The sequence below is a fragment of the Glycine soja genome, chromosome 1 (genome assembly GCF_004193775.1).
Source record: "Glycine soja cultivar W05 chromosome 1, ASM419377v2, whole genome shotgun sequence".
Classification (NCBI taxonomy): domain Eukaryota; kingdom Viridiplantae; phylum Streptophyta; class Magnoliopsida; order Fabales; family Fabaceae; genus Glycine; species Glycine soja.
Window position 1 is genome coordinate 20,859,688 of NC_041002.1, and position 12,677 is coordinate 20,872,364.

Here is a 12,677-nt window from a genome sequence, read left to right on the forward strand (position 1 = left end):
AATAATTGGATGTGTCTCCCTTCTTAATTTTAAATTTATTTATTTTTAGTTTAATTTGTATTTTAAAATTTTATCTGAATCAACAAAAAAAATAATGTGTGTAACGCGTCATATACATTGTAGTATAGAGTAAGGATTAATTCATCTCCAAAATAAGCTAATTATTTTCAATGAAACGAAAAATTAGCGTAACCACAAACATTCAAATTTTGGGCCGTAAGCAATTCGACTGCGCAGTTCGAAGTTCTAAGTGCAAGCAATACGGCTGCAGCATACTTGTACGGCCTTGTTTACGAGCAACGGCCGGTTTTTCTTTATTCATCGTATATAATACTCAAAGCTCAAAACTTGACTCTTTGAAATTAAACTATCGACTATATGTGGAGTAGCATATAATTTAATACACAGTGCTTGATTTTGCGGATTCAACTCATTGTATGCATTTTCTATGCCTTTGATTATACTGCACAAAATAATAATATTTGATTATCTATGCCTTATTTTCTTAATTACATATATGTTTTGGTACTATTTCAAGCTTGATTAAAGTATAGTTGGAAATTTTATCAAGTAAATTAAACCCTTTTAGTTAAGCAAAGACATCGCGGCCTCACATGCATGCTCATCCAAAATCTTATCTTACGAGGATGATTTATCTACGGTTTTATTTATCAAAGCAATTACGTGCCTTCATGAAGGCACGTTCATATCATATTTTAACTTTGTTGCTAAGATTCTGTATTCAATGTATAGTTGACTTGCATTATATGGAAGCAAATGCTAAATAAGCACTTATCATTTACTAGTATTTGTCTATATATATATATATTTCATGTTGCATTAATTCTAACATCTTCAACTATATCTCAGTTCAGTTCAAGTATCAATAAGCACACACACAAAATTAAACCATAACTCTCAATATTCTTAATTTCTTATAGAGCATTTTCCACATTACATAGTCGGGAACATACCTAGAAGTTAAAAAATGGCAAGGGTTGTTGAAACTCTATTCTTGGTTATGTCATGCATCTTATGCAGTGTTTTGTTAGGCTTTTCCGATGCAGCTCCAACTTCTACATACAATGTGGTCAAGTTTGGGGCAAAACCGGATGGAAAAACTGACTCCACTGAACCATTCATAAAGTCTTGGCAATCAGCATGTACTAGTCTCAATCCTGCCACTATTTTTGTGCCTAAAGGGAGGTACTTGCTGAAAAACACTAATTTTCGAGGTCCATGCAAGAGGAAGGTCACATTCCTCATAGCTGGGACTCTTGTGGCTTCTGAAGATTACCATGCACTAGGAAATTCTGGATTTTGGATTTTGTTCAATCATGTGGATAATCTCGTTGTTTCTGGTGGGAGATTGGATGCTAAAGGGGCTGGTTTCTGGAATTGCAGGAGATCTGGAAAGAGTTGCCCCGTTGGAGCAAGGGTATGTTAAAGACTTTTTCATGACTTGTGCTTATTGCTATGTTGTTTATGTTGTCTAAGAAATACATGTATAATATTTAATAGAATTAAATATATTTTTCTTTGTTGGTAAATGATTGAATTTTTCTTTTGTTTCTAATTTTTTTTTTCATTGTTAGTCTCTGATTAATTTAAAATCTTATTTTAGGTAAACTTGTTTAGATAACACTTTAAATTATGAAATAACGTAATTTAAATAATATTTTATGAACTTAAGACAAAATTTTAAAATTATGAAGGACTAAAATTAAATTTTTTTATTAAAGAACAAAATCAAAATTTGATCAAGTAAAAATATATTTAAGTCTATTTAATAAGAAATGTTAGTAGCAATACATTCTATAACTTCATTTTTAAGCATGATTTTTACTATTGATTTAACTTTATTAAGACTAATACTCAAATCATGTAAGTCCCATTCTTTATTTAACAAATTTAATGTGTTATATTTGGTAAATCGTAAGTTCTATAAATTTTGGCTGACTAAGAATGTGTTGAAAGAATTTTGTAATTTATATTTTAACTGGAACTAGAATATTATGTTTAATCAGTGAATATTATTTACGACTGAATACATGCTAATAATTGCAGTCAATGACATTCAACTGGGTGAATAACTTGGTGGTTAGTGGCATAACTTCAATCAACAGCCAGCTAAGTCACATTGTGATCAACGCTTGCAACAATGTTCTTGTTAAAAATGTGAGGCTTATTGCACCAGACCAGAGCCCTAACACCGATGGCATTCATGTTGAACGCTCAACTGGGGTTACCATTAATGGGTGTACCTTGCAAACTGGTGATGACTGCATATCCATTGGTGATGCCACCTACAACATCTTCATGTCCCACATAAAATGTGGTCCTGGTCATGGCGTAAGGTAAGCATCAACAAGATATTATGTTGTACTTTAAAACAAGCTTTATTTTATTAGATCTGGAGAAGTAAACATAAAAATTGCAAAATACTAATTTAACAATGATCTTTATAAAAAGTGATTTTATTATTTCAAAATGTTGAAAAGCTGATTTAGAAAACAAGAGTTGAAGTTAATCTGGCTAGTCTTTGACCTGAATAATAAAAAAAAAAAAACTAGAGAAAAAAATGAGAAAAGTAAAAGATAATTGATTCTTTTTTTTTTTTGAGCAATAATTATTGATCTTCTTAAATTAAAAATCCCTCACAATCTAATAAAAGATAAATGATTAGTTTTCTAAAACAAATTGAACCAAGTAAATCCTGGTTATGTAGAATATATACATACAAGAAAAAATTAGACCTAACTCAAACATTTTTATTTTCCTAAAAAAAGAAGAAAAAATTTTGTACTAATTAACCGATCCCCAGAATTTTTTTTACAATCATGAGAAAGATAGGAAGAAAAGAGAAAGAAGTGTGAAATAAGATGAGTGGTATAATGAAGAAGGATGGATAAAAATTATGCAGAATGTTATAAAATATTAATTGTATAAATAGTATAATTAATTCTATACAAAATTGTACAACAAACACAGCATTGGAAGTTTGGGGCAAAAACTGGACGAAAAAGGAGTAGAAAATGTGACTCTGACGAATGCCATCTTCTCTGGCTCGGATAATGGGGTGAGGATAAAGACATGGGCCAGACCAAGCAACGGGTTCGTTAGGAATGTTCTGTTCCAAAACATTATAATGGACAATGTTGAGAATCCCATCATCATAGATCAGAACTACTGCCCCAACAATCAAGGTTGTCCTGGCCAGGTAATCATAAATAATTAATTATTTCGAAATTAAATTAATTAACAAGCAAATTAAAGTTACAGGTATATATACAATTTTTTTTGTTGGAATAACAAATATGTTATATTTGACAGACTTCAGGAATTAAGATCAGCCAAATTACATATTTGAACATAAATGGAAGTTCAGCAACACCAGAGGCAGTAACATTTGATTGCAGCCCAAGTAATCCATGTCAAGGGATCAAATTGCATGATGTAAACCTAACCTACAAGAACAAAGCTGCAACGTCATCATGTAAGAACATTGATGGGACGAGCACCGGAACACTGGCGCCAGAAAGTTGTTTTTAATATATATATATATATATATATATATATATATATATATATATATATATATATATTACGTACATATAAATTTTTATATAGGTCTCTGTCTATATCCTATTTTCTTCAAGATGAAGCAGAATCTGCCTCAGTGCGTTGCACCACATGTTATGCTAGTATTGTTTAATGGTTTACATGATTGCGTGTAAAGATAAATCCAACTAGTTCAATCTTCTGTCTTTTAAAATTTTATGAGAATACTCCATGTTGTACATATATTATAATGCAACAAAATTTATTTCTGCATTTCCATTTTTTTTTATCTTCGAACTTTCAATTTATGTTGTAATTTAATTTTGGAGTTATATGGTCAAGAAAATATTGAATTTTGATTGTGGGGATAATAATCAAGTGATACCATGACGGTAATTTTCGAAAATATCAAGATATAAAACAAGCAATAAAAAATGAATCCAAAGATAAATGTATGTGCTTTCACATGCCAAAAATTATATACCTACTACTGAAAAAAATAAAAAAGAAATTACTCACACATCCAAGAGATCTTAAATAAAACATACAAACAAATACCACAAATAAAAAAAGTGAAAGTACACAAATTTAATGTGATTTGACACTATTTACCTACATTCACGAGAATATATTTCAAAATATTTTCATTATCTCAAATAATATTACAAGTTTTTAAAATAAAATTGAGGAACTTAATGTTACAATTTTTTTAGACAAACTTAAGAAACCTTCTTCATTACATAACCCTTCCCCTCTCACTTGGGTGATACTTTTCTCTCTTTACAAATAGGGGTGGATCTTATGATAGGAGCCAGGTGGTCGTGTGTCCAGTACAGGTGCTGCTAAAGAGCATTAGCTAGGAAGAGCAGTCGGGTGAATCTGGCTTCTTATATAGGGCCTAGGGAACACATGTTGTGTTTGTCCAGTAGCAGGTACTACTGAGGATTAAGCCTAGAGAGGCTTGTTGAAAGAATACTTGGGTGAGCTTAGAGGTTTGGAGAATACTGATTATATGAGCTTGGGAAGGCTCAGGAATGAAAGAATACCCAATTGTAGGAGCTTGGGGAGGCTTGGGGAAAGAAAGAATACCAAGGTGATTGGTCTTAGTGGAAAGCCTATAGTTGTAGGGACTAGACGTAGTCCATGTTGGGTGAACTAGTATAAATCATTGGTTGTTGTTTCCTCTCTTAATTCTCCTTATTTATTGTTGCTGTGATCATAAAAAATCTATTTTTACAAAATCCTATCTTGTAACTTAAAACTTGATCTTTGATCAAGGTGTTTTTTTATAAAACTATTTTATCATTAAGAAGAAACTCTTACTCAATGCAACCAAGTGAGAACCAAAAACTATTGTTAACATATTTTGTATCATTTGCAAGTAGGTTCTAAAGCAGCAAACAACTAATTTACTTAGTGGTTTGTCATAGTACTCATCATTTATCCAAGTACTTGTGGGGAAACAGGTTGCTCATACTAGCCTTCTGATTCCCAAAGTAGAACAACTTGGGAAAAGATTCAAAAGCTAGTGAGCTATTGCAAAAAGAGCCAAATAAAGGGTCACTATTTAACCTCCCTTCTAGTGACCGATTGATTCACTTCAAGTTGAACCCCCCAACTGGTGGTCCCAGCAATGCCATATTCGGTTGTATCACATTTGACCGAACTAAAGTTGTAGGCACTCCAAATTGCGATATTCTTGTAGAAGGGCCTTGTTGGAATTCATAATTTTCCTTTTGCATTGAGTCGGCTGAATATTCTATCCATGTGTCGAGGATGTTGCCAAACTCTCAACCGATTTAGACAATTTATTATTCAATCCCTTTGCATGGTGGACTCATTTTGTACCATTGGTTTGGCAATATTGGTAAGTTGTTTGGAGACTTGGTACATGATATCATGAATTTCTAGACCGATTTATTACCTAATGAATGATGTTGTCATCACAACATGTGCCTTTCTTCCCACCATCATGACATCAATAGTTGGAACGACAAGAGAAGTAGACATGTTTGACATCGGTGTTGATGGTGTTGTTATTAAGTGTCATGGATTTTGTGATCTTTCTACTGCATGTCTTCTTTTGTGTTGATGCCATTTCTCTTGTATAGATCGAATTAACTTGACCTCTGATTCAAATTTGGCAATCAATTCACCTACTCCAGTCCCACAGCGCATGCCAATTTTGTTGTCGTGTAAAAATTAATTGATTGGATTGGCTAAAAGCTTCAACAGGATTCCAAAATAAAGATTAGACAATTAACGTTGAAGAAGGAAATTTGTTCTTCAACTATGAGTTCCTAAACTACTAAAGGAAGTGTTTGGTGTTGGTGATGAAACTAAATTGCTAAATGATAAGATATATAAATTGAAAAGCGACAAAGGCAATAAAACGGTAACAAATTAAAGACAATAAGATAAGTAAGTTGATTTGAATTTGATTGAAGAGCCGTATCAGTTGCTACATATTGAATATTTATAGGAAAATTTTCTATAACAATTGCCTATAATTATTGAATCCATCCGACAATTTAATCCCATGATCTTCAAGTCCCTTTTTTTATCTCTACTTCAACTGTCATGTCTACTTCATTTTGGCTTAGTCTTCAACATCTAACAACCTCTTAATTAAATAAGTTCAATTAAGGGTATTGCTATTGGCACTATCACTTTTGCTATTGGCACTACTCATGTGGGCACCTTTTCGTTGTATTCCTGAATTGCTCCTTAGCAAGAAACAAAATGGAAACAAAATGGAAACATGTTTTTGTTTTGCAAATGGGGGTGAAAAAACAATTAACAACGGAATTATGATTCTGTTGAACAAGTGGGCGATGGAATTACAATTACTTTGTTATTTTTTTCACCCTTCATTTACAAAATGGAAATACATTTATGTTGTACATTTTTTAAAATTACACAAGAGAAGTGTGTGTTTTCGTTGTGCTATTTGTTGGTCACCACCATTTATGTAATGAAAACATATTTTCATTGTAGGCTTGAGAAATTGTGCAATAAAAATGTGTTTCCATTGTTATATTTTTTTTTTCTGATGCATTTTGTTTTTGTTATATAATTACACAATGAAAACATATTTTCCATTTTGTAAAATGATTGCGAAGAAAAAATAACAACAAAATGTTTTCGTTGTTGTTTTTGTTTGTTATCCACAATAATTAAATGTTTAAGGACCTTAACCTGACTTGCAACACAATATGCACGGCTTACAACAATTAACAGACTTTATAGTCCACATTAAATGAATAAAAACATTAGCTAGAGTTTTACCAAGTGTTAAATGAATACATATAATATAACAATACTTAATACAATAGGAGTTAACTAAAACAACCAATCTTCTGTGATGTCTATCACATTTGAGATCTTATAGTTTAATGAAACATGAATGAGTTAAATTCTTGTATGCATCGCAGGTATGGTCTCTGCCATGAATGAGCTTCACACATAGCAGAAAGGGTGTAACGACCCACCTCGTCGTTATGATATCACCACTCTAAATCGCAAGAATTTCAATTTTTAAATGAAAACTCTATTAATTTGCTTATGAAAAATGAAAGTAATTTTTTTTCTCGATATACATTCACCAAACAACGGACCATTACTTAAGTGAATACATAGACATATAGAAATAGTAACTCAGTATACATCATTCACATAATGAAAAGTAAATTTGTTCATACATATAATTAAATTTGTGATTTACATCCTCAATTCAAAAAAAGAATTATGGAACCAGCTATGGAGGAGTTGATTAACAAAACACAACTCTCTCCCAAAATAATCCCAACGTCATCACGTCGGCTAGGCGGCTCCATAAAAGAATCTCACTTCTCGTACTCTACTGCTATCATTATGCTCCCACGAACAAAGGTTCGTGATCATCATAGGTACTAACCACACGGTACAAAAATTGCGAGGGGTAAGTTGATTATAAAAGAAATTAATACAAAAATCAAATAACCACAATTAGTAAGAAAACATTAACAAATATCATACGCTTACACAAACATTCATTAGTCTAACATTCACTCAACAAATAGTTATCATCTGTCCATAGTTCTAATCAATCATGTTCAGTATGATGCATGCACCTGACCTCAACTCTCAAATACAATGTGGTACCATCCCCAAGGAAATAGCCTAAGCATGTCTACATGACACTCTCACTTAGGAAAACTAGGCAAAACTAGGTAGTAAGTATCGAGATCACCCTGTCATGCACAAGCAACTCCCCTCCCCATGGTGATCAGCCTGAGTCTTAAGGGAGTTCCAAACCGAGTGACATGCCCTCAAGTACAATTATTCCTCCTCATGAAAAACTACAAGTACTTACTGACAAAGTTTATACTATTTTCATGTCATATGAAGTATGAAACATGGGCACCATCAATGCACTGACTGTGGATAATTAAAGATTCTAAGCCATCCCTCTCCAGAGATCCTTAAAATTATTTAACCACTCTATTTCCCCCACCAGGGATATCCAACAAGGTCAATGCACCCCCCATGTACATACACAACATACAACGTATGAAACATGTGCACCATCAATGCACTGACCGTGGATAATTAAAGATTCTAAGCCATCCCCCTCCAGAGATGCTTAAAACTCTTTAACCACTCTATTTTCCCCACCAGGGATATCCAACAAGGTCACTTCACCTCCTATGTACATACACAACATACATCATCATAGTGCATTTTCAACATCATCAACATTTCATCTCAATGTCATTATCAATATCAGCATTGTCTCATCTCAATGACATTATCAACAACAACAACATCATCTCACATTAACATAATCATCAATAACAACATCAACTCATATTAACATAATCATCAATAACAACATCATCTCATATCAATATTATCATAAACATCAATGTCACCTCATATCAATTAATGTTATCAATGGCAATATCATCAGTAAGTCACATTTCTCATATACATACATATATAGTTCATGCCTGAGATTCATACTCCCTAGGTCTTCAGAAAACACAAGTTAAATAAAAACAATAATGTCATTTATCAATAATAGGACGTATCGAATCCCATTAGTCAAAAACATTGTTTTTCTTGAAAACCAGCATGCAACAGGGAGCTCAGAAGTCAGTTCCTCTTTGCGTCGCTCAGAGGTCTCTCTCGTTCACGCTCGCCAGTCCAAACGCAAGGTTATATATACCAAATTGAAGGGAATTTAGTATAGATTTCAAAAACAATGTTAATAACAATATTCAGAGTCGAATACCCCTGTAAAAACATAAAGGGCTGAGGGGTGTTTCACACTCTATTAAAAGGAGACGTCATTTTGAAATTCAACTCACACCAATGTGACTGGGGTTCAGTGAAGGTCAAGAAAATAACATCAATGTTATAAAAAGATAACTTTTACAATATCTCATTTTAAAGGGTTTTTCAAAGGAAGTGTAAAACACCCTATTATAGTACCTAACATGAGAAATACTAAGTGTTAGTCGTCTTATACGACTAACTTTTGTATAGAAAGCATTTTCCAAAACTTGTATAGTTCCCCAATTTATTGTTATTTTGTAGTGATTTTTGTAAATAAATCTTGTTTTATGGTTAAAGTTGTCTCCAGAATATGTCCATTGGATTTAATGATGAAATATGTGCAATTTTAGGTGAAAATGAGGCTAAGTCATGAAGTGATAAAAGTGACAGTTGAACTTAGCTCATCAGTGGGCTAAGCGTAGCTTCAGCGCGACAGAAGAATCTGACAGGGCATCAATATCAAGGCTGCGCGCTAAGCGGGAGATCAGTGCACTAAGCGCAGCAGTTGTCTTCAGCCAGGCTCAGCGCACGACTGGCGCTAAGCTCAAATACACTTACTCGCGCGGAGTGTAACATTGTGAATTTAGAGCCTATTTAAATCCTGTCTTGTGCAGAATTAGGGACAATTTGAAGAAGGCCCAGGGCACAAAATTCCACAGCACACCACAGTGCCTATTTCGGGAAAAGAGCTCTGGAGGTAGCAAGAGGAGCAGCTTTTGCAGAGATACCTAGGTTTTGTAAGCTTATTATTGTTAGGGTTTCGTCTGTAATGGCTGGCTAAACACCCTTGTTGGGGATTTCTAATGTACAACTGATGTAATTAATTTCATATTTAATTGATTTTGTTTCTTGTGTTCAATGCTTCTTTCAGTGCTTAAATTTTGCATGCTCTTGGTCCGATCAACCATTTGTGTGCCTAGTTAGGTGATTTTAACATTGGGAAATGTATTATTGCCTTAGAACTTGAATGAAGCAGAATTGAAACTTAGTCTTACAAGAGGGATCTACGGATTAAGTTTTGGTTTTAAGTATGCTGTTACAATAATGCTGCTTGGTCTAAGTCTAGTCCTACAAGAGGGATCTGAGGATGAAGCTTAGTTTAAGTTAGTCTAAACCTAGGAGGGCTGTCTAAATTGAGCCCAGTCCAACAAGAGGGATCTGAGCACGAAGCTTAGATTGATTCAATCCAACTAGGGATCGAGGTTTAGTAATTTAGGCTACAACATAGAACACAAAAGCATGATCGATTAGAGAAACATCCTTATATGCATCAGCTGGTCTGTTAGAAAGACCCAACACTTCTACCTACTGCTGTCAATTTTACTTACTTTCATTTTTACTATTTTTATCCTAGACCTAGTTTAATTCTGTTTTAAACCATCAATTATCAATGTTTCTTTCAACAATGCCTTATTTCTGAATTTAACCCGGTCTTAGACTAGTTTCCTTAAGTTCGATACTCGGATTCATCCGTTTTAATTTTTCAGTACTTGACGATCCGGTGCACTTTCTGGCAAACCGGATTTCCCTTGAATATATTTGTACGAAGAAAAAGTGGAACAAAAAGTAACCACATGGGAAATCCAACAAAGTATTTATGGCACCGTTGCCGGGGATCCTAAATTTAAGAAGAGTTTTTTCATACCCTAATTTCGTCCGGGACCATCGTTGGCGAGGATGCAGACCTCATTTGACCACTTACAAACACTTGAGACCCGTCCCCATGGAATCCGTGAAGTTCCGAGGCGTTCCGGAAAAGGAACGGTAAAGAACGCAAAAAACATGGATGTATTTAGCAAAGTGGGGGGGGGGTGTGAATGGACTATAATTTTGTCTGGGGACCATTTTTTATCACTCTGGAACATTTAACACCCATCGCCGTGGAATCCGTAAAGTTTCGGGAGGTTTCAGAAACTGGGGGTGCAAATAACAATTTTTAAATCTGGGCCCTTCCAAAACATTTTGGAAGCTGGGTTGCTTAAGGAGGAAGCAACCTAGCTTGCCTGGGCGAGCTGGGCGACAACCTCCTCCCCGTTTTGTTAAAAAATGGCTTCCAAGACTTCCGTAATGCTTCCGTAAAATTCCTGTAACCCTAAATAAGCATATTTCTCTAATAATGAGTGAGAAGGAAGAGAAAAAAGAAGAAAATCAAGTCCGATATGCTTCCGTAACTTTTCCACAAATTACGAAAAAAGGGGGGGGGGGGGTACCACAGGAAACTTCCTAAGGAAGCCACTTGCTCGCCTAGGCGAGCTGGGCGGCAAGCTCCACCCCCTTTTTTCTATAAATAGGCCGAGGGGGCTGTTCCAAAGGGTCCCTGACCCCTATGTTATGCATTTCAGCTGTTTTGGGTGAAAAAACGTGTTTTCGTGAAGAAAATCCAAGCCAAGGTGCTTCCGTAACCCTTCCAAGACATTTTCGTGAGCAATTTTGTGAAGATTTTCCACCGTTCTTCGCCGTTCTTGGTCCATTCTTCGTGCGTTCTTCATTCTTCAACCGGTAAGTTTTCGAATCCAAGACTTTAAATTCATTTCTTATTTTGTTGGCTTTCATCTTCATTTCGTTCACTTTCGATTTTCTTTTCTTCCATTTTTAACGAGCTTTAACCAATCGTTTAAGTCATTATCTCACCAAATAAATGGTAAAATGAATTTCAACCGATCAATTGTGTTGTAATGTCATTTAATCACTGCTAAAGCAAAATCTAACCGAATGTTCACACTGTAACCTCGGTTAAATAAAAAAAGGCAAAATAATAATAAAATAATCAAAATATCTTTGAATAAAATAATAATAAAAAATCAATCGGATGTTTTTCTTTGAAAGTTTCCTTGAATGAATTGACTAATAACCAAAGTGAAACTAAGGCAAAAATCAACTCACAAATCAAGCTTTGTTCACAAAAGTTACTCAAAACCGTTTTAAGGTCCAACGCCTTAAAACGGTCCTCTTTGCTTTTATCGGTTAACATGGATCATTCAAAAACATAAAATCAACACATAACTTTACCGCTTTTGCAAGAACTACGTAGGTCTGATTTCCTCATCGCAATTGAGGATACGTAGGAGCAAAAGCCCCGCTTTTATCGACCACCCCAAGAGATCATTAATGGTCCAACGCCTTAACGTTTCACTCCTTTAAAAAATAAGAGATCGTTAATGGTCCAACGCCTTAACGTTTCTCTCCTTTCGAAATCAAAAGATCAAATAATGGTCCAACGCCTTAAATGACCTTTGTTCAATTAAAATCTATCTTGCGAAAAAAAGATAAAAACAACTTAACCAACGTTTAGTTCTGAAAGAACTACGTAAGTATGATTTCCTCATCGCAATTGAGGATATGTAGGAGCGAGGGAAACACCCTTGTCGACCACAAAAAGATAAAAATACAAGAAGGCCCAAAAGATAAAAAACATATAAAAGGAAAAATACATAATTTTGAAGTCATGTCTTGCACACTTGATTAGAGGCTGTCGTCCCTTGTGACGGACGCGTGAGGTGCTAATACCTTTCCCGTGCGTAAAAACAACTCCCGAACCTTTCACACTTAATGTTCGTAGACCACACGTTTTGGTTTTTCCGACGTTTTCCTCGAATAAACGTTGGTGGCAACTTCGAGCGCCTTCCTCCCTTGGAAGATGCACCCGTGAGCCCCGTGTTGCCCTCTCGCCGAAGGGTAGGTTGTGACAGTTGGCGACTCCACTAGGGACTATTTTTAGAGAGTTAGGCCTTCTAAACTTGTGCAATATCTTGACTTCCCCTTTATCTCTCTCACGTTCTTGTATATAACTATTTGAT

General features: G+C 34.6%; 1 protein-coding gene across 1 annotated transcript; it reads left to right on the top strand.

Moving 5' to 3' along the window:
• The first annotated feature begins 866 nt into the window (after nt 1–866).
• Nucleotides 867–3,834, top strand: LOC114413234 (polygalacturonase-like). Its single transcript, XM_028377507.1, has 4 exons — nt 867–1,438; nt 2,068–2,357; nt 2,992–3,220; nt 3,334–3,834. The coding sequence occupies exons 1-4, from the start codon at nt 989–991 to the stop codon at nt 3,550–3,552; spliced, it is 1,188 nt and encodes a 395-aa protein (XP_028233308.1). The 5' UTR covers nt 867–988; the 3' UTR covers nt 3,553–3,834.
• The last annotated feature ends 8,843 nt before the right edge of the window (nt 3,835–12,677 follow it).

What these genes read in the sequence shown, in the direction of transcription:
- LOC114413234 (XM_028377507.1), top strand. Translation starts at nt 989, where the DNA reads ATGGCAAGGGTTGTTGAAACTCTATTCTTGGTTATGTCATGCATCTTA. An exon ending in GGTCCTGGTCATGGCGTAAG is followed by an intron (nt 2,358 to 2,991) that starts GTAAGCATCAAC and finishes CAACAAACACAG; the next exon opens with CATTGGAAGTTTGGGGCAAA. An exon ending in ATCAAGGTTGTCCTGGCCAG is followed by an intron (nt 3,221 to 3,333) that starts GTAATCATAAAT and finishes TATATTTGACAG; the next exon opens with ACTTCAGGAATTAAGATCAG.